The 20,891-nt window shown below is 45.4% G+C and overlaps 1 protein-coding gene across 1 annotated transcript in view; it reads right to left on the reverse strand.

Moving 5' to 3' along the window:
• Lrig3 (leucine rich repeats and immunoglobulin like domains 3) overlaps positions 1-10,250 on the reverse strand; it is a 51,619-nt gene extending 41,369 nt beyond the window's left edge. The window contains exons 1-3 of the mRNA XM_006973323.3: positions 9,737-10,250; positions 4,090-4,161; positions 3,815-3,889 (exon numbers count right to left, since the gene is read on the reverse strand). Of these exons, the coding sequence (XP_006973385.2) occupies positions 3,815-3,889; positions 4,090-4,161; positions 9,737-9,975 (386 nt within the window). The 5' untranslated portion in view covers positions 9,976-10,250. The remainder of the gene's footprint in view (positions 1-3,814; positions 3,890-4,089; positions 4,162-9,736) is intronic.
• Positions 10,251-20,891: the final 10,641 nt, after the last annotated feature.

Consider the following 20,891-nt stretch of genomic DNA (forward strand, 5'->3'; position numbering starts at 1 on the left):
GATGTGTCCCAACAGATGTCCCTGGCCCTGCCCAAACCCTCCAACTGGGACACTCTAGGAGTGGGGTCAGAGAATGTCCATTTTTAACGCCACAAGCACTGCTGACAGCCGCTGATTTAACGCTTCTCATCTCTAGGACACTTGGCAAATGTCCACAGGTCAGGCAGTACTGTTTAAACCATCATCGTCAAGATAAAGACTTGACCAGTCTCTTTTCACAATTAAACCACCATGTCTCACAAATGAAACCCCTGCCCCAACTCATGCTACATGTTTCAAAAGTGCTTGGACCAAGCAGTGGTGGTACACGCCTGTAGTCCCAGCACTGGGGAGGCAGATCCAGGTGGATCTCTGTGAGTTCGAGGCCAGCCTGATCTACAGAGTGAGTTCCAGGACAGGCACCAAAACTACACAGAGAAACCCTGTCTCCAAAAACAAAACAAAACAAAACAAACAAATAAACATAAAAGTGCTTGGAACCTGGGTAAGTCACGCCATACTACATAAAGTCAACAGTTTTACTTTGAGATATACTCATCTCAGGATTTTTCCATTTCTAAAAAACAAAGCAAAAACCAAACAAACAAACACTATCTTACCACAGCTTTGCAATGATTTGAGAGAAAGAAAAAAAAATCAATCAACACACACACACACACACACTCACACACACACACTCACACACACACACACTCACACACACACACAGCCCATGCCTTACCCCAGCACATCAGTGAGTTCTGAACCTTCTATTCAGGTCTTTTGCATCGTAAAAGATCCGTTATCATGTCAGAGATAAGCTTTGTTAGAGGCTGGCCACTGACTTTCCAGCCAGCATCCCAAGTCCCTCATATTTTACCAGGCTTCAGAACTGTCTGTCTTGTCTTTGGACATGGGATGCCATCTGACCCCACATTAGCTCCTGTCTCCTACAATTATAGGCAGAGACAAATATTTTACCAGCTAGTCATCTCTGAAGCCAGCTACTCCAACTGGGAGGGTCCCGTGGCACAGAGAAACAACAGCATGAAGCTGGAGTATTAAACTTTTGTCCTTAAGATGTATAATATATTTTATATAAAGATTATGAGATATATATGTATATAAAATGTTTAAAACTCCAACTAATTTTTCCTTATTATAACATATAAATAGCCCAGAAAAATATTTTCTTCCAAAAAAAAAAAATATAAAAAACAAGCTAAAAAAAACCCCTGATAACAAAGGTCAAATGTTTTTAGAAACTACTTTGAAAAATGAAATTTGAATATAGTGCTAAGGCAAGTATGGAATCTGAGTCATGTCATGAAGTTTAATAACTTTTTTTTTTTTGCAATTTCAGGAATGTATTTAAAAGTAATGATATTTAGTTGAGATTACTTCCCAGGGTCTCTCTATGAAGGAAAATAAATATTCCATCTACACAACAGGATACAGAAGATACTGATGTTTTAGAAATAATAACTATATATGACAATATCCAGGAGAGCCTTCAGGAGAAAATAAAATATTTGTAGTAAGAAACCACCAAAGAGGTAAGGTTTTCGAGACCTTTCACGGGCATAAAAAACAACAACAACTATTTTTTACTCTCCATACTGCATGAGCAGACTCCTCACATAAATCACCCCCCACCGGGGCTTCCTAAGCTAAGCAATAATTGGGCCGAGCATTATGTGAGAGGAACAAAATAAGACTGCCCAGATGTGCTCTGACCGATGAAAGGGAAAGGAAGTGAAATTTCGGAGGCTAATTTGACACACAGCCTCACTAAAGCTAAGCACACGCAGGAACAGCATGTGGACCATTCCTAACTCCCCAGCCCCCACCCCAACCCCGCGCACCCCCCCCCCCACCATTCCAGCCTCTGGCTTTCTAGCTGTAAGTAATGGCATTCAAAGGGAGGGTGGTAGCTATTCAGTTCCAAGAGAAATTCATAACTTCCTTGCGTGTTCTCAGACTTTCGACTCAACGACACGAACTAGAGGCTGTCACACCACCCTACCCAAAGCAAAAGCCACCGCAGACCCTCAGCCACCACAGTGCCAGGAGGCTCTTAAGCATGTTCACAGAGTCTGCTGAAACACGGGACGAAGACGACAGGGTAAAGAGAAACATTAACAGCCCCCCTTGGCCGGACAAAAATAACTCCCGAGGCTGTAAGATGCCTTCCGCTCGGACACCAATAGGACACGAAGAAAATGGGTATTAATACTAATATGAAAACTCTTTCTAAAAAAAAAATTCAGTGTTTATTTGACAAATACCAAGTGTCTTTTCTTTCGTGCCTCTCTGGTTCTGATCTTTGGGGAAAGCCACGTGAGTATCAAATACCACTCAGTTCTTATTCAAACAGGAGACAAGCAGACTCAGACGGAGGCTGCGGGGTGACTTGGCTGACCAGGGCCCTCAGGAAAAACAAACCACTATAAATCACCAGATGTAAGCAATTGGAGAGTGATCACTTTAATTAATTGACCAGCTCGCCTGAATTTACTATATAACAACTTCAACCTTCCCAACACCTTTACTAGAAAAAAAAAAAAAAAAAAAAAAAAAAAAGAAGGAACAATGGTGGCATTTAATCAAGCTGTTTGAAGAACACGTTTTAACTTTGGAGACAAGTAAAATTTTAATTACTTAAGATCAGGACAGGAAATTGCTTAATTTTCAAAATTAAACCGGGAACATACAAAATGCCACTTTTAAATGCTGCCAAGACAAGATGGTCCCCGAAACTGACCTGAGTACATGAGTATACACATATTATCTGTACTTAAAATACAGAAAATCTGACACGATTTTAATTGTACCTGAAAAACTACAAACTCACGTTTTGACTTCACTTACTGATTTAACTACCCTATGTTGACATTTTCAGTTGGAATTTCTAATCCTGATTCCCATGCCAGGCGCCATACTTAAAAGGTGATGCCAGATGACTCACTGATTAAGAGCAGACTCTGCCCCGGAGAGAACCCTAGTTCAGTTCCCAGCACACACATCCAACAGCTGATAACTGATCCAGGAGATCTAGCGCCCCCTTTTGGACTCCAAGGATACCTGCACTCACATGTGCACAAACCCACATACACATATAACGAAAAATAAAAAACGAGACCTCAATGGCATATTACCAGTTCCTATTATCCTCACAGGAAGTCTGAGCATTATCGACAAATATTACATAACTCAGCATCCACAGTTCTCAGGCCTGCCTGCCAACCGCTGAGCACTGTCAGAATTTAATTTCTAGTCCACAGAACATAACCAAAGCTCTAAGTAACTTCTTTTGAATCCCGGCAGTCAGGTGTGCAAAGGCAGCAGAGAGTAATGTGTGTTGTAAGGACGCTTGAGGGCTTGGTAGTTTTTAATGGGTTGCCTAGCAAGCAAGAAGCTCTGGGTTCCACCCCAGCTCCAAAACAAACAAACAAACAAACACACACTTGCGATTTAGAAGTGGAAACAAATTAATTTAAAGGTGCCTTCTTTCTTATGCCCTGGAAAGGGTATTCAAAGTTTGCTTCTAAGAGGTACGTGCTAGTTCATATAAATCAGTGATTCTCAACCTTCCTAACGCCGCAATACAGTTCCTCATGTTGTGGTGACCCCCAGCCATGAAATTATTTCATTGCTCATTCACAGCTGTAATTTTGTTACTGTTATGAATCTTAATGTAAACATCTGATAGGCATGATATCTGATATGCAACACCCGAAGGGGTCCAATGATTGAGAATCACTGACACGGATGGTACCTGCCGCTCTTACACACATACATGGGAACCATGGGAATGACGCCGACATTCACTTACAAGGAGAGCTGTCTAATATTTGCTGAGACTGGTCCCAGGTTTGGAATGGTCTCCAGTTCATTGTTATTCAGCTTCCTAAGAATGCCAAAAAGAACAGAAAAGGCTAATTAGGTCATCTGAAATCCAAAAATGTGGAAACACTATACATTATTTAAAGCCCGCCCACTTAAAAGTTTGAAGGAAAGTTTCTATAAACCAAAGGTTCATCCCGTGAAATGGTCTGAGAGGGGGAAACATTTCATGCAACCCTCAAATAGGAAGTGACTGGGACTCACACTTCTCGAAGGTTTTGGAGGTGGCTCAGGGAACTTGTCTGGATAGAAGATAACCTGTTGTGACTGAGGTCCCTGGAAGAAAACAAAAAGTGGTATTACAAGCAGTTTCGTAAAAGTTACTAATATCACTTAATGAAGTGCCAGGCAGAGCGGGGTTCTGAATTATCTCTCTCAACACCAGTGGCAAGAAGAGAAATAATCGGACCACTTTGTCCACAAAGTAAATGGCAACCAAATGTCAAACTCGAAATGACAAACTCTAAGGGCAAATTTAGTTTAAGAGGCTGGCAGATTCAAATACTTGAAGCCCACAAGCATTTTAAGAGCTGTTTTTTTGGCACATGGTGAACAGACCTTTTATGAACTGTAGCTTGCTTCACCCTCTCATCTCTCTCCCCACCCTCAATTTGATACAATGACATCATAGACTATGAAAAGTAGCTAATTAGACAGGTTACTGAAACAAGGACTCTGAAGAAACATTTTGATTATCACAAAATTAAGTAGCAATGTCTTTAAGGCAGTCAAAGAGAGCAGAGGTTGGCATCCATGGGGAGTTATTTCAGCTATTTGTTTCTCTGTGTGAGTTAAGGGACTAGATTACTAATACAGGGTGTGTTCGTGTGTGTGTGTGTGTGTGTGTGTGTGTGTGTGTGTGTGTGCAATTGCACACGCCCCCGAATGTACATGTTCAAAGGGATACACCACAGCCTGAATTCCTCTCCTCTAAGAACTTTGAATTTCAATATCCAATAATGCAGCACACCATTTATGAACCACACCAACCATCTGATAATGCAGGGCAAGCGGTACAAGCATCTTGGTCACTAAAAAGAAAGGTGCTTCTTACTCAAAGGCCCAGTACAACTTAACAATTCCCACAGGCGTCCAAGTACTAAAAGTAACCAACTCCTAGCTACACAGTGCTCTGGGTTAGGAAGTCCACCCAGCATCACGATTTGAAAAAAAAGGAGAACACAATCCAACAAATGTTTCAACATCCCATCTACATGCCTCCAAAGTAGTACCAGGAGGACAAAATGGTTGGAACAGTCACCAGGTACAAGGTTCAAGCCCAGTGTGGCTGGAAGCTCCCCTTCTGGAAGAGGCAAGCCGATCCTCGGCTAATTCCCCGGTGTTGAAAATGAAGGCTTTTAAATCACCCCAGTTTTAGATAACTAAAGTTAGCTGCTGACAAGCATGAACCATGCTACCTCCATCAGAATGTCCTCCCACAAACAAGAGAAAAACAGCAATCGCACACACAGAGAAACACTGTTGCTGCTTGCTCAATCCACAACTGGCAATGAAGGACCCTGTCCTTCTCCTTGCTTTTTGTTTTGAGAGTAAGCCCTGATTCCTGTGTTTCACCCCAAAAGAAAATTTAAAAAAAAAAAAAAAGGAACTTGCAAAGATTTTTATTCAAGCTCTGCTTGCCTAGAGACCTACCAGACAGTAACAGACATGAGCAGATTTGTTCTGGTGGAGTTATAACATGAAGGGGTGGGGGTTGGGGGGGGGAATCTGGCTCCCATTTCAACTATAAAAATCCTGCAATTACAACCACTGCTGTGCACGCTCACCACGCTGGCTGGAGCCAGACACTTTCCCCTCACCGTCCAGCCCAAGTCCATCTGGAGTTCATCAAGGAAGCAGAGAGCCTAACAACTCACGTTAGCAGTCAGACAAAAACCTGCTTGCCTTTAGCACCCCAGACAGTCACAGATTGCCCACATGGTTGAAAACACAACCCAGAAAGGAGTCTTCCACCTGGGGCTTTAGCCTCCCCCCACAGACAGTCATTTGGACCTACTTAACTCAAGAATGCTGCGCCTGCCCCCACCCACCATTGTTTCCTGTGTTTGAAAAGCATGGGGAGGGGGGCAATCTGGTATTTACATTTCATCCAGTCGATTTTCTTTTAATTTAAAGAAAAGAAAAGCTCGATGTAAGGATTATTATTTCACAGGGAATCCTGGGAGAAATGAGATGTGGGGGCTCAAAGTTTCCCACCAGTCATGGGATGAGGTTCCCCCTCCCTAGCCCCTCCCCCCCAACAAAAGGTCTTTAAACTGGGAACAGCCTGCAGCCCAGTGTACGTTCTGGGGACACTGGTTTCATGTCTTCCAGCAGGAGCTGGCAGCCATACGTATTTCAGTTATGGCCAATGCTTCCATCCTGAGATCTGTATACTATTAAAACCATATTATATGTGGGAGACGAAAAGAAAAAAAAATTCTTAAGTGACTTTTACTGCTAAATACTTAAAGCCATGGAACTTTTAATTTACCTAAATTTAGATTTTTTTTTTACAGTAATATACATTTCAGAAGTAATTACCTTCTTTTCAGAGGATGTCACATTTTCCTACATCTTCCCTCTATTATTTTTATGGATGGAACACTGAGAGATTCAGGACATAAAACGCCAGTGTTTCCTTGAACCCAGGACAGAAACTATTCCATGGGAGGGCAGATTGATTGTTATGTGAAGTTCCATAAAAGAACATCTTTCCCCGGGAAACTTTTTTTTTTTTTTAACAAGATTTGCTGTGATGAGGCCAATACTTGGGTTGGGCAAGGCGTTAGCTATTTACCCAGAAAGCCACTGGGCAAAGGCTTGGGGAAAAAAAAAAAAAATCAAACCCTGTGTATGGTAGAGTCGCTTTATCAAGTGAATGAGCATATGTGAGAACTATTGATTTTACAGCACTTGGTGCTAGCTAGTGTTTTCTTCTTTTTAAACATTTGGAAATCTGGCTTCCGGCTCAAATTTGGAAACGCAAAGACAGCAGCGGTGTGTCTTAACCCCACAGGGGCCTGCCAAGCTGCTAACTCAGCAGAAACACGGAAAGCCGAAAAACAACAAGGCAGGCTTGTAGCTGTTTTAAAACACGGATCCAAAGCGACTCATAAATCAGCCTGCTGGGCTCCAGCTTGGGTCTGGAAAATATAGACGAACAGCTGTGGAAACCATAAGGACTATTACTCCCTCCCTACCCCCAGCTTCAGTCAGCTCCAGAAGATTCCTAACAGGCCAACACCGAAGAAGAAGTCACACACCAGCACAAACTACCTTTCGGACTTTCGCCTCAGCCCTGTTAAGAGCTCAAACATGCCCACGTGGTAAGATGCATCATCTGAAATCCCAGCTAGAATCTAATAACACCAGAGGTTCCAGTTGGCAATCAAACCATATCCCCCCTCTGGCTAAGTCACGTATTGTAACAAGCCCCCCTCTTTGGGTTTCGAGCCCCGAAAGCACAAAGGTTTTCAAGCGAGGCTCCAAGCAGTGAGTTTTTTTTAATAGCCACTTTCATTAAAGGACTGCAGCTTCGCTCTCAAAGCAGGAGCAAGCACAGTGTTATTATTGTTCAGCTCCAACTATTCAGCTTTCCACTCAAGGCGCTCCTGTGGCAATAAATGACAACTGGGTAAAGTGGACACACACACACACACACACACACACACACACACACACACACACGCAGCACAGACGTTCATAACTTGCACGTTCCACAAAGAGAACAAAAGGCCCACAGCATGCTTTCCTGAACTTTCTCATCAACAACTGTTCCAAAGACAAACTTTTGCTCTTTTCATGACCCAGGGAAAGGAGAGCCGTGCCGCACAAGACACATTTTTCTACTCACTCCCTGGTCGTGGAAGTGAGGTCTACTTAAGAGCTTTTGTTATTATGTAAGGTTTAAGGAGCAGCAACTTACATCTCCTATTGCAATCCACCAAATAACAGGGGGAGGAACAAACAAAAGAAACCCTGACAATAAAGAACTTAAGACCACATGGTCTGGTGACACCTAGGAAGATGGTCAGAAGTCACAGGAGAACAAGGACCAAGGACTGGAGGGAAGGCTGTCCAGATGAGAGGTCACAGCAGGACCTCTGAAAGGAGGCTAAGTGCTTATTTATACAAGTGGGATGTATTTTCACATACATTTGAGGAATGTGGACTTGTATTGAGACAATTTACTACTGGTGGAAATGTAATTAAAGACTGCGCAAACCAAATAAACTGTAATTTGTTAGGGTGCCACCAAATTATCTGCAAAACAAAATCCTAATTAGGTCAGCTCTCTTTAAGAACGTTTAAATAGGTATTGAGTCCCCCTTTCGACTCAGCCCTACTTCCAATCCAGCTCCTCACAGTTCTCCGAAATGCCTCTAGATTCCAAAACACAATACCGTGTACTGACAGCATTTAATGGGCCACCTGTCACTGAGGAACTGAAGTTAGATGGAGTAAGCATTTCTAAAGGCACTCCAGGGAAGCACCGTCTGAGTTTTCTCTCTCATCCCTCTGCTAGCCATAGGTGTCCACCTCCAGGCATTCACAGGTTCCATATGTTCTCAATGGAGCCATTCTGCTTCCCGTGAATGCGGCAGCGAGACCCCCCACCCCCAAGAGGCAATTGAATGGAATTAGCCACAACTAATTGAAAGTCTTCCTGCTTTAGGCTCAAGGCTTTATCTTCCCTTTCACGAGTAATAAAAGCTGCTACATCAGACATTCCATAATCAGCCATTAAATATCAATCCAATTCTCGTTAATTCTATTTCCTTATTAAACTCCTTCTTAAAACAAGGCGTTTTGTTTGATGGTCAACAGTTTATAGCTGATGAAAGTATTTAGGTTGGCACACTGGTTTAAAAAAAAAAAAACACGACTTCTTAAGCCGCCTGACCACCAACTATTGTCAAGAGCTTCGACAATTGTTTAAGAGCTGAGAATTTCCACTAGGCCTAAATTTAGGAATCTTAAGTATGAAGTGCAATTTGATTTTTCTTTTAAGCAGGACAACTGTTTTTTTTAATACAACTTTTGAATTTTTTTAAAAATTTTCAGTTATCTATTTATTTATTTTGCGTATGGCTTAAACACCCCCTCCAATTTTAACAAAATTAGAGGTTGGGAGAGAATAAGGAGGGCTGACATTTGTAAGAACTCGCATTTCCAATTAAATTACATTTTCTTCTGTGTTCTTCCACACCGTTGGCAGTGACTTCAGGCTTTCAGACCTCGCATCTTAAAATTCGCCAAACAGCACTCAGCGCGGGCCCTCAACCTTCACAGCGCTGCTGGAGGAGGTGTCGGTTCTGAAAACCCACTTCCTCCCCCTGCTTATCCACAGATCAGACTTCGCACCCAACTTCTCACCGGAACCGAGACGCATTACAAAGTGGCCCGGGAGGGAGGCTGATGGTCTGCTAATGTGAAATTAAGCACAGGAAGAAGAAAGGTCGGTACACCACAGCCTGAGGAGGGGGTTCTACGTGAAAGGCGCGCAAGCAGTGACTGGGGACAGGCAGGGACTCTAAACCACTGGGAAGCCAAAGTTGGGCCGGTTTCCCAAATAATAAACTCAGAAGAAAACATGCAAAAATCCGGTGGTCTCCCAGACTGGCTCCTGCGGTCGCGGGCGTCTGGTCCTCTGGCCCGGGAGTGGCGAGCCAAGCGCCCACCTGCGCGGACGCAGAGGGAGACTTGAGTTCCCCCAAGGGACTCCACTCGCGGCCTAGGCGCAGTGCACACTGCACCCTGCGCCCAGGCCTTGGGCAGACTGCGCTCGTCACCGCACCCCTCGGTGGGGCCGTCCCCTCCACCCCACGGTAATGATATTGATACTCACAGCCGGGCGACCCAGGCCGGGAGAAGATCAGGAAGGTGAACGAGCCGGCGGCGGCTGCAGTCTAGCAGGTCCCCGAGGCAGTGGCAGGCGGCTGGGCATGGGCGCCGTGCAGCATCCTCCGAGGGCTGCCCCGGCGCCCCGTGGCCTCCGCGCTCCGCCGGGCCCGTGCGCCCCAGCCCCGCGCACAGCAGCAGCCCCAGCGCCGCCGCCGCGGCCGCTCGGAGCCTGGGAGCACCCATCGCCGCGCTCCCCGCCGCCTCCGATCGTCCCGGAGCTCCGCAGCCTCGTGCCAACTCTCTCCCTCCTCCCCTCCCCCGACGAGCACCGAACTCCCGGGACCGGGCTGGACACGCCGATCGCGGCCGCGTGCTCCTCGCCCGCTCAGGGTCGGCACCGAAGGCCTCGCATGCCCGCGCGCAGCGGGAGAGCCAGCAGCGAAGGACGGCCAGGCGCGGCGCGGGCAGCCCGAGCGGCGTCCGAGAGCTCGATCGCCTGCACAGAAACTTTTCCGCCTGCGGCGGGGCGGCGGGGGCGCGAAGTCCCGGCGCGGCGGAGCGGCGAGGCGGGGCGCGGAGGCCGGCGCTCGCCCATTGGCTCGCCGGGGCACCCGCGGCCACGTGACAATAACAAGGCTCCAACCCTCCCGGGCCGGCGCCGAGGAGAAAGTGGAGCTGAGATTGTAGGAAATTCCGAGTTACATTTTCCAGCGTCTGCAGCCAGAAGTCTCCGCTATGTCCTGGGAACCATAGATCAGATGGAATGGAAGGGGGGGGAAAGCGAGCCAGCGGAGGACTGAGCTCGCTTGCTGCTCAGATGTGGAGTGACTTAGAGAAACTTTAGGGAGTACAGTTGAAGTGGGTTTGGTGTGAGGGAGCGTTTCAATTGCAAGCGAAAAGAACTGTGTCGATTATTTTACTATTCGCGGATGAAACAGCCGCTTTGATGGGGGAAAAAACACTTTTAATATTGATACCAGTAGGGTCTTTTTATGCCCACAAATCGGATACATACATACGTACATAGCCTGGCAGCCCAACCCTGGAAGACAGAGGCAGGCGTATCTGTGAGTTCCAGGCCAGCAGGACAACACAGTGAGACCCTTTCTCAAATGTCCGTCCATCCATCCATCCTTCTGTCTGTCTGTCTGTCTGTCTGTCTGTATAGGCAGACAGACAAGACACCACATGATTTTGAATCCGGTAGCTTGGTTTACAATGGCTGGAGCTGGAGGAAATAATCTTTTAATAAACCCGAGTTAGCAATCCGATTTCCTCCAATAGCTAAGAGCAGTGATATTATACTACGACCTTGGAAGGAAAAAAAAATACATGTACCTTGGTCTACCTGGCTTTGGGGTGCTGACAGATCTTGAATGAAAAGGTTATCAGAATTAAACATGCGTGCCTGTTTGTGGGGGTTTATCGGGGCAGTGGAATCAAACGACAAGACTTCCCAGTGAAGTCTTGTCTGGACACTCCTGCAGGTAACCTGGGCAGCAGAAGTGATGGAGTCCTCGGAGATGCTCGGCCATCCCCTCCTCGGGGAAAAGTAAGAGGCCCTAAAGAGATATCTAATACTGTGTGGGGTGGCCTGAACTAATTTGAAGACTCCATTTCTCCCAGCTGTGTGCTGCATGGTTTCTGCCCACGCATGTCTGTGGCTAGTGCTTGCTGCTTAACATGTCAGTTGATGCGCAATCGAAAAAGCTGGTGGCGAGGAGACTCGAACCCCATACCCGTTGGTTCCCACTGTAGCAAATCACCTGTGTGAGCACTGCCGTTCTTGGGGGAAATGGAAGACTCTAATGCTGACACACCCTAGTTTAGGTGAGATCTTTCCATCTGCCTGTAGCCCTGTCCGGCTTTAGAACCACAGACAAGAAATAGTTACAATTACAGGGCCTCTGTGTAGAATTGTGTTCGCTACAGTGAGGCTATGGATTTTCCCAGGCTACTGTTGCTTGAGTAATTTACATAAGGGAAACCAGGTTTGCTACACTAAAGTTTCTAAACACTAGGGAGATCTCAGTACACTCATGCTGGTGCTGTTATATGACTTGAGTGCCTCGGCACGCTTCTGAGATGTCAGGGACAATCAGAAGTCTTGTCATCATTTTGGCAATATAGGGTTCACTTTTCCTGTGTACACTCAATTTTACTTTCTTTGTGAATTAAATTTGTACTTCTGTATGTATATTTACATCTCACCCCGGTTTCCAGTCCAGAACTTTCTCCTAAATAGCACACACACACACACACACACACACACACACACACACACACACACACACACACACACTTTTACCACCCACCCACCCACAGGTCACCTCATGTTGGGTATTCAAATGTGACGTGTCTAGAATCGTGTTTCAGCATCCCCGAAAGTTCCCTCATTTTCCTCCTGCGTCCACTGTCGCAAACAAGGTTGCTTCACTCCATCCAGGTGACTACTCTAGACCCTGAAGAGCCACCCTTCATCCTTAGCTCCACCTCCATAACCAACAGCATGTTCTGTTGAAGCCAACCAGGACAGGACCTTGTCTCCATCTCCTCAGACATCACGCAAACTCAGACTCCACCGGCTCCTGCTTAGATCCCTTCTGATCTGGCACTCCAGTTCTTTCCTCACAAGGCAAAGACCTCTCAAATCAGGGCCTCTCTTGGGTTCCATTGTCTTGGAAGTAGAGTTTGAAATTCCGAGAGTGACCTATACAGTCTGTCTTTGTGCGTGGCCTCTGATGCCCCCTTTGTTGACTATAATCCCCTAGTCCGCAAGCTCTCCCGATTCACTGCAAAGCTGTGTGGTTTGCTCTTTTGTCCTGACACTTCTTCGATGTCCAGATCACTCTGTCCCTCCTCAGCCTGGTCCGTTTGCCTGTCTGCTTTGGAATCCCTCCTAAACAGGCTTCCCTAAGCTCTGCTTAACTCCCCCACCCTCCATGCGCTCCCTCTGCATTCTTAATCAGCTAGTTGGGAATACAATCAAAGCTTAATCAGCCTCCCCTCTATCAGTTCCTTGGAAAAGTCCCTGTTGTGCTCTGTCCTCTCTGTAACATCTACTGACTGTGGCCTAGGCCTCCTCTGAAGGCCACCAGTTCCTCCCTATTATACTCTTTTGCCTGTGTGCTCCTGACAGTTAGTAGCTAGCTGATCCTCAGTCGTCCAGACTGGTTTGTATTTATAATTACACAATTAAAAGGCTTTGACTTAACCAAAGAAATATGAGCACAACAAGAAGAACACACACTCACCTGGCAGTAGTGGTGCACGCCTTTAATCCCAGCACTCGGGAGGCAGAGCCAGGAGGATCTCTGTGAATTTGAGGCCATCCTGGGCTACAGAGTGAGTTCCAGGACAGGCTCCAAAGCTATGCAAGAAACCCTGTCTTGAAAAACCAAAAGAAGAAGAAGGAGAAGGAAGAGGAGGAGGAGGAGGAGGAGGAGGAGGAGGAGGAGGAGGAGGAGGAGGAGGAGGAGGAGGAGAAGAAGAAGAAGAAGAAGAAGAAGAAGAAGAAGAAGAAGAAGAAGAAGAAGAAGAAGAAGAAGAAGAAGAAGAAGAAGAAACACACTCATTTTTATGATAATGACTTGAGGGCATAGGAAATATCCTTTACAGGTAACCACTTAAGCAATGTTATCAAATTAGATTAGAAAAAAACAGTTGTCCAAATGGGAAGGAGGCTTCTACTTCATTTTATGCTCCTGTAACAGAACACCTGATGCTAGGAAACCTTTAACAAGTAAGGTTGGCAATTCCAAGATTAGGGGTCCATATCTAGTGAAGACCTTCCTATTGTACCACCCCATGGCAGAAGACATGCAAGAGAGGAAGAGAAGGAAGGAGAGAGGAAGAGAGGATGAGGGAAAAGGAAGGCAGTATTTATCCTTTTATTGGGAACCTACTGCGGCCAGAATAGCATTAATCCGGTCAGGAAGCCAGAGCCTTCAAGATGCTGTCAATGTCAACAACATTGCGCTGGGGTTGTGTCTGCAGGACACCAACATGGAGGGACACATTCTACCAATGGAGAGGGGCATTCTGAATCTCTAGGAAAAGTCATCCCACAGATGTCTCCCCAGGCCGGTGTAAGATCCTGTTGTGTGTGGTTTAGAGTAGTGGCTGGGAACCCAGAGTCAGTCAGCAGCAGCGAAGGAGGCTTTATGGGCATGGTCTACTCCTGCACTGAAAGGCACGTCACGACTGAGGGTAGACGACCTGGCATGGAAAGGATCTGGAGTGTTGTCCATCTCAGCACATCCTTTAGTCACACCGTCACTAGAAGGAGTGGCCTCTCCTGCACAGAAATGTAACGCAGGGCATTGCTTTTCACAAACTCACCAGGGCCTTCTTCAAGCAAAGGCCGGAGAAAAGTTTTACTGGGTACGCATCTATCTAGGATGACGGGGCCCAGCTATGATGTGAGGTTTCCCCACAACAGCTCTGTGTGGATTCCTTTGTATTCTGTAGGAAATAAAACTGAAAGCGAAGTCCCTGGGAAATTGATAAAGAAAAGCACCATGCCTTTTTTTTTTTTTTTTTTTTTTGACATGGAGAGCAGATTACATCACAGAGGTTTGGCTCTGCTTTTCTGGGTGGCGGTGGCCAGTGCCACCACCCCAGTGGGAGCGCATTTTCCATGCTGTCAGTGGGTTGTTGCAAAGTTGTTTGGCTCCCCCCCCCCACTTTCTCTCCCACACCTTCCCTCTTTCTGTTCTGCCTTTTACTATGGGATGATTACAACAGGAAGTCCTCCCCAGGTGTGGGTGCCTTGGGCTTGGACTTTGCAGCCTCAACGATGGTTAAGAAATACATCTTTGTCCTTGGTAAATTACCAAGCCTCGAGGACTCTGTTACAGTGGCACAGAGATGAACAAAGAATTCTGTGGGTTTCCCAAAATGAATAACAGAGACCCCTGAGGCTCCTTGCCCAATGGTTGATCCTCTCCCGTGAGGGTCCTTTCCTATCTGCATGCCTCACCTATGGCCGATTGAGTTGTTGTGGCTCATGTCTAATCAATACAGCTTTAGGAATGAGGTACTGACATCCATTCTGACTGGGAGTCACTTAGCATTTCTGCTAAAATGAGAGGAAGCGTTGGATTTCTTCTTCCTTCTGAGAATCACACCGTCACCAGGCAGTTAAAAATGAAAATTGACTTTCCTGTGGAAAATGCCGAAATCATGCTGGTTTTTCATTTACACCTCCCCCTCCCCTGGGGAACTAGAAGTGTGACTATTTCCCAAAGTGCCTACTACTGCCCATTTTGTGACTAGTACGTCCCATGCCCGGTGGGTTGGGGTTTTTGTTGTTTTTATTTATTTATTTATTTTTTCCTTTTGCCTCTGACAAGCCTTTGACTTGGTTGGCTCATTACACACTCATGCATGCACCCTCCTCTCTCTTTCCACCCCCCACCCCACCCCACCCCACCCCCCCAACAAGTGAGAGACTTTCTTATCTTGAGTGCTGGCAAGGCCAATGACTCAGAGATAAGAGGTAATAGAGGTGCTAGGTTGTCAGTTTTAACATCCAGGGACAAGCGTGAAGCTGAAGTGCACAGTCCCTTGGCTTATCGGTACAGTGAAGGACATGGTTTGTGTACCTGTGAACTGTGGAAAGGGGGGTAAGATAAGCCCACGGAGGAAGGAAAAAAAATGCAAAAGTCCCTGCTAGTGTTGCCAAAAGGAAATGCCCCTTCGTTCAGTCACCTGCCTGGGCTTCCCCCTCACTCCCTTTCCCCACACTCAGGCGCACACAAAATGCAGTTGCAAATAGAAAGCTCCGTCTTGCTCTACAAAGATCTGCGTCTGGAAAGAGGGAGCTGGCGACCCATCTGTTTTTCTCAAGTCCGTCGATTGTGATATTATTTGAATTAAAAGCAAACACGGTTATCTGAACGTTGACTTAGCTACAAATTAAATACATGCTGCTTTATCTTGTATTTATTTCTCAAATCGCCCTCTAGGAAGAATGTGTGCTCTGCAACGCATACTGTGGATAAAAGTGGATTCCCAGGATACCACCTGTCCTGCGCTCCTGGGTGTCCGAAGATAGAACTGGGGAGATGGGCGAAGGCAGGCCCATTTCGCTCACCGGGTTCTCCTCAATGCAGCATCCTTTGCCAGCAAGGGCCCCTTAGGGGTTTAGTCCTTCTGGTCCCTTCACTCTGCTCCTAACCTCCAGCAAGCCTCAGTCCTCAAAGTTCACTGGGACCTCCCTAGAGCAGCCCTTCTTTCTGGCATACAGAACACAGATTCATGACAAAGTCACTGCGGCGGAAGTGGAGAGGTCAGAGGTAAGGTGCCACAGCTCTCCACACCCTGACGACTGCTCACTCCCCTTTCCTCTTCTAGAAAAGGGCTCAAAAACAAGACTGTGCTTCACAGTAAAACTTCAGAACTTCTAAGTCCCACATAAAGTCAGATTCTTAATATTAATATATAATGTGTTTTAATAAATATGTAATAGTAATTATTAATAATATAGGATGTATAATGTAATACATACTATAATATGAATAACTTAATAAAAGCATAAAACACATTATATAACATATAATTAGATAGATAGATAGATAGATAGATAGATAGATAGATAGATAGATAGATAGATAGATGGATAGATAGATGGATGGATGGATAGAGTGTCTGTTTGTATATGTGCACCATGAGCATGTAGTACCTGCAGAAGTCAAAACAGGCATCAAATTCTCTGGAACTAGACTTGTAGACAGCTGTGAGCTACAGGGGTAGGGAGGGCGCTGGGAACCTGGGTCCTCTGCAGGAGCAGCCAGTGCTCTTAACCACTGAGCCACCTCTCCAGCTGCAGCCATTCCAAGTTGTCACCCTCTTTTCATTGTTTGGAGAGGTCAGGTGGGTGAGCCACAGAAACCATTTGCTGCTGGAAGAATTTACTAATGTGGGTGCTGGAATTCACTGATGTTCCAGCTGTTAAAAGATAATGAAATAGAGAATAGAAAAGAAAAAAGGTATTTTTGTGACCTCACATAAGGTCCTAAATCTATGTGTTATGGTAGCATACTGTATGCATTTTATTGGGAATTGTATTATACCATCTGAAGAAGTTTCACATTAGCTCAGTTTGCTATGATATATGCCATGAGGTCAAAAAGAATCACTAAGCGTATTTATTGAAAAAGATTCCTGTGTGCCTCTTGGGACCTTCCTATAAAATGTTTTTCTCCTACATCTTGGATGAACAGTTAGTCTACACAATTCTAAGAATTAATTTGCATTCCCGAATCATGGGCGTGTTCATAAATGGTTTATTTATTGCTTTTCCATACAGCTGCATCCTCTTCATCATTTCACATTTACTCAGGCCTCTCCAGTTACTAAGGTGACTTTATGTTGCACATTCTCAGGATCAAGTGCCCTGTATTACACTCAGCTTCAACTCCTAAACCCGAGGACACATACTATCACACTGTCCCTGTGAGTGACCAGTCCCAGGGATCCACACAGTAGAAGGAGCAAACCTACCCCGACACGTTGTCCTCTGACCTCCACACTGGCTTACACACACACACACACACACACACACACACACACACACGCACGCACGCACGCACGCACGCACGCACGCGCCGGCTAAATATAATAAAATCATAAACTAGTTTAGCAAAAGGTCTTACATACTTCTGTGGTGTTCAGACATGAATACAAAAGATTCCCATTGAAGTGTTGGCGTAGAGTGCGAAGATGCCGGGGGAAGCTTGCGATCTGGCAGTCTCATCCAGGCACACCTGTCCGCTGCAGGCAAGGTCCGCTGTTCCAGGACAGTTCACTCAGACCTGGGTGGCTTTGTGGGGGTAGGGAGACACAGACTCTTTCAGTTCCTGGAAACGAATCCTGCCTGCTGTCTGCTGCCATTTGAACTTTCGGTGCCCACACCCCACCCCCAACTCCCAGAGGGAAACTGAGGTGTTGGTTAACCAGCAACGTTCTTGCACCTTTTCTATTCGATTTAAAGAACTGCAATTATTTTGAACAGCGTCTCACAAACACCACTCCTCTGACGCGCCCATCAACGGATGGGACCCTCGGTTTCAGCGTCCATGTTTTACGGAGATAAGCGTGCAGACGTGGGGGTCGGAGTCCCCTGCAACTCCTGGTGTTAGCATTGTTTGCAAGCACCTACAGCTGGTTACTACCGTCACCATGATTATTTCTACAGTGCTGGGGAACGGACCTAGGGCCCCACGCATGCTAAACGGGTGTTCTGCCAGTGAACTCTCTTCCTAGAGTTCTCTATTGACTTGTGAGCGGAAGTCTTACTAAGTTTCCCCAACAGGCCTCAAAGTTTTGATCCCCCTGCCGCAGCACTCCAGTGCTGGGAATACGATGGATATTTACCAGCACATTTGGCTTCTAAATGTCTCTAAGTGTCTAGTGTGTAGTAAACCATTTATTTCCTACAGCTCCCCATAGAGTATCCATGTAGTTGTCAGGTAGAGAAACCATGGTATGAGATGCTGAGAAATTTACCTGTGTTGGAGTTGGGATGCCAGCCTACTCCATCTGACTCCACAAGTTACCCCTTACCCACTGCACTACATACTTTCACTGTAGAGTTGGAAGAGGCGGGTTTCCAAAGTCTCCCTTCCTGCTCCAAAGAACTTCCTAGTGGGCAGCCTGGGAGCAACAGGTGAATCATGGCGTTGCAACCACTGTTGCTCACCCCCTCCTTTTGACATTGATTAATGTTTGGGAAGATGGCTTGGGCCTATGCACGGCTCAGTCGCTTGAGAGTCTGGTCTGTAAAAGTTGAAGGTTGCTACCCTTGCCTTGGTATCGGAAGGAGGCTTGAGATTCTGAGGACAGTAGAGTCTGCAGAAAGATTTCTTCTACTGTATAAACCCACCACAACTCTTGAAGGGCTACTGACATGTCAGGGATATTTTAACCATCTCTTCTCCCTACGTGAAGCTTGGCTAGGAACCTAGGCAGTTGGTTATTAGAGCTAGGAAAAACGTGCTAAAAGAGAAGGATGCTTCTTTTTCTTTACAAGTTTGTCATGGGCTATGCTTAGTTTGGGAAACTGTGAATGATGCCCATGTGCTCCCAGCAGCCCAGACAGAAGATATGTTAGTGCTATAGTTGTATTCCAACTGTTGACAGTCTATACATGTGGTAACAGTGTTTCTTTTCCTTTGGTGTAGGGGCTAATGATCATCTTTTTGCTTGTCTGACTCCTGTATGGTATAAAGAGAACGTTTAAAACAGATAAGATTCTCAAACTGGCTCAGTTTCCCAATCAGCTTTTGTTTGAGGTTGCCCTTGAAGCTATTTCCCCAGAAGCATTGACGAGGCTTCCCCGAATTGGGAGATGTTCCCTAAGTTGCTCAATGATGTTATGAGTTAATGGTTGCTCAAATTCAAAGACCAGGGCGGAGAGTATAGCACAGTGGTACAGAACTTGCTCAGCATGCATGAGACTCTAGGTTTGATCCCAGTACTGTTAAAAACATCCTACCCTGGGATCCAGCACTATTAAAAAAGGAATCGTTGACCTAATTGAAATCATAACTTTTTTTGTTTTTACTCTGTACTTCAGTTATTCAGCACAGTGATAATGATTTCTACAAGGAAAAATGTAGGCATATGAAATTGAGCCTTCTAAAATTCTAATACAAATAGATAGACATGTCCTACTATTATTAAGAGAAAGTGCTAGAGACACATCCACCCCGGGTTAAAAGTTGTTAAATTCATTTTCATCATCTAATATTATGTGTCCTCATAATTTGATTTGAACCTATGCAACAAAGGACTTCATACGAAAGTACATTGAATTTTCCAGATATTTAAAATATACATTATTAAAAGTGAAGTTTATTTGACCATTTGGTCTTGGCACATTAAATTATGTAATATAGTAGTGCCTTGTTTGGTTAGATTTAGGTGTAGAATTAAATCCAGGACTTGACTTTGCTGAAAATGTGTTCTGCTGTTGTGCCACCCCTCAAGCCCTGGTGGCCATATTAAAAAAAAAAAAAAAAACAATGGGCCCCTTCAAAATTTGAATTAGGAAGAGATATTTATTTGTAGTGATGAAAGTGTACCATGGGAAATTAGAGGAGATGTGAATTTTTAAGTACATCAAATGCCCGGGGACCTGTCCCCAAAGAATTCAAGAGCATTGGCAGCATCGGAGTGTTTCCCTGAAGTCTGTGCTTGGTCATTGAGACTGAGACCTAGGAAGGAAACACTGAGGTATCCTGCTTTGGGTCATTTTCTGTTATGCCGGTGAGAGCACATGAGAACTGCCTCAAGGTGAGGGATGGCTTCTCCATCTTGTTAGTAATTACGCTCGCCTTCCTTTGATCCAAGGATGGTGAAGACCAAATTATGCAGAATTTGGATACCCTGATTGTGGCTACAAAGGCATTTAGGAAAACAGCTTTTTAATAAAAACCATTCAAATATAGCCTATCTGTAGACAAAAGTTTTCCTGTGTCCCACAACACTTCAGTCCCAAATAAACACACAGAGGTTTACATTAAGCTGTTTGGTCTATGGCTGCGGCTTATTGCTAACTAGCTCTTTTATCTTAAATTAACCCATTTCTATTATCTATGTATCGCCACTGTGTCTTGAGTCTCTTCTGACTCCACCTTTCTTCTCCCTGTATCTCTCTTGGAGTTCCCATCTGGCTAGATATCCTATGTTGCCATAGGCCAAAACAGCTTCTTTATTAACCAATGGGAACAACACATATTCAGAGTACAGAAAGACAACCCACATCATCTATCTGCTTAGAAATATCTTAATATCCTTTTTTTTTTTTTTTTTTTTTTTTGGTTTTTCGAGACAGGGTTTTTCTGTGTAGTTTTGCGCCTTTCCTGGGACTCACTTGGTAGCCCAGGGTGGCCTCGAACTCGCAGAGATCCGCCTGGCTCTGCCTCCCGAGTGCTGGGATTAAAGGCGTGCGCCACCACCGCCCGGCCAATATCCTTAAGCAGTCTATATTTGGCAACTACAGCTGTATCTTTAAGACTCATGTTGGATGTCTAAATCTGAGAGCAAGAGTCGTCAGCTCCCAGAAACTCCGATATTTAAGAGAGTGAATGGTTTAGGGCAGCGACTCTTTGAAATGCCTTTCATCTTTCATCATAGCTAGTTACACAGCTGGT

Source organism: Peromyscus maniculatus, chromosome 18 (genome assembly GCF_049852395.1).
Source record: "Peromyscus maniculatus bairdii isolate BWxNUB_F1_BW_parent chromosome 18, HU_Pman_BW_mat_3.1, whole genome shotgun sequence".
Lineage (NCBI taxonomy): Eukaryota > Metazoa > Chordata > Mammalia > Rodentia > Cricetidae > Peromyscus > Peromyscus maniculatus.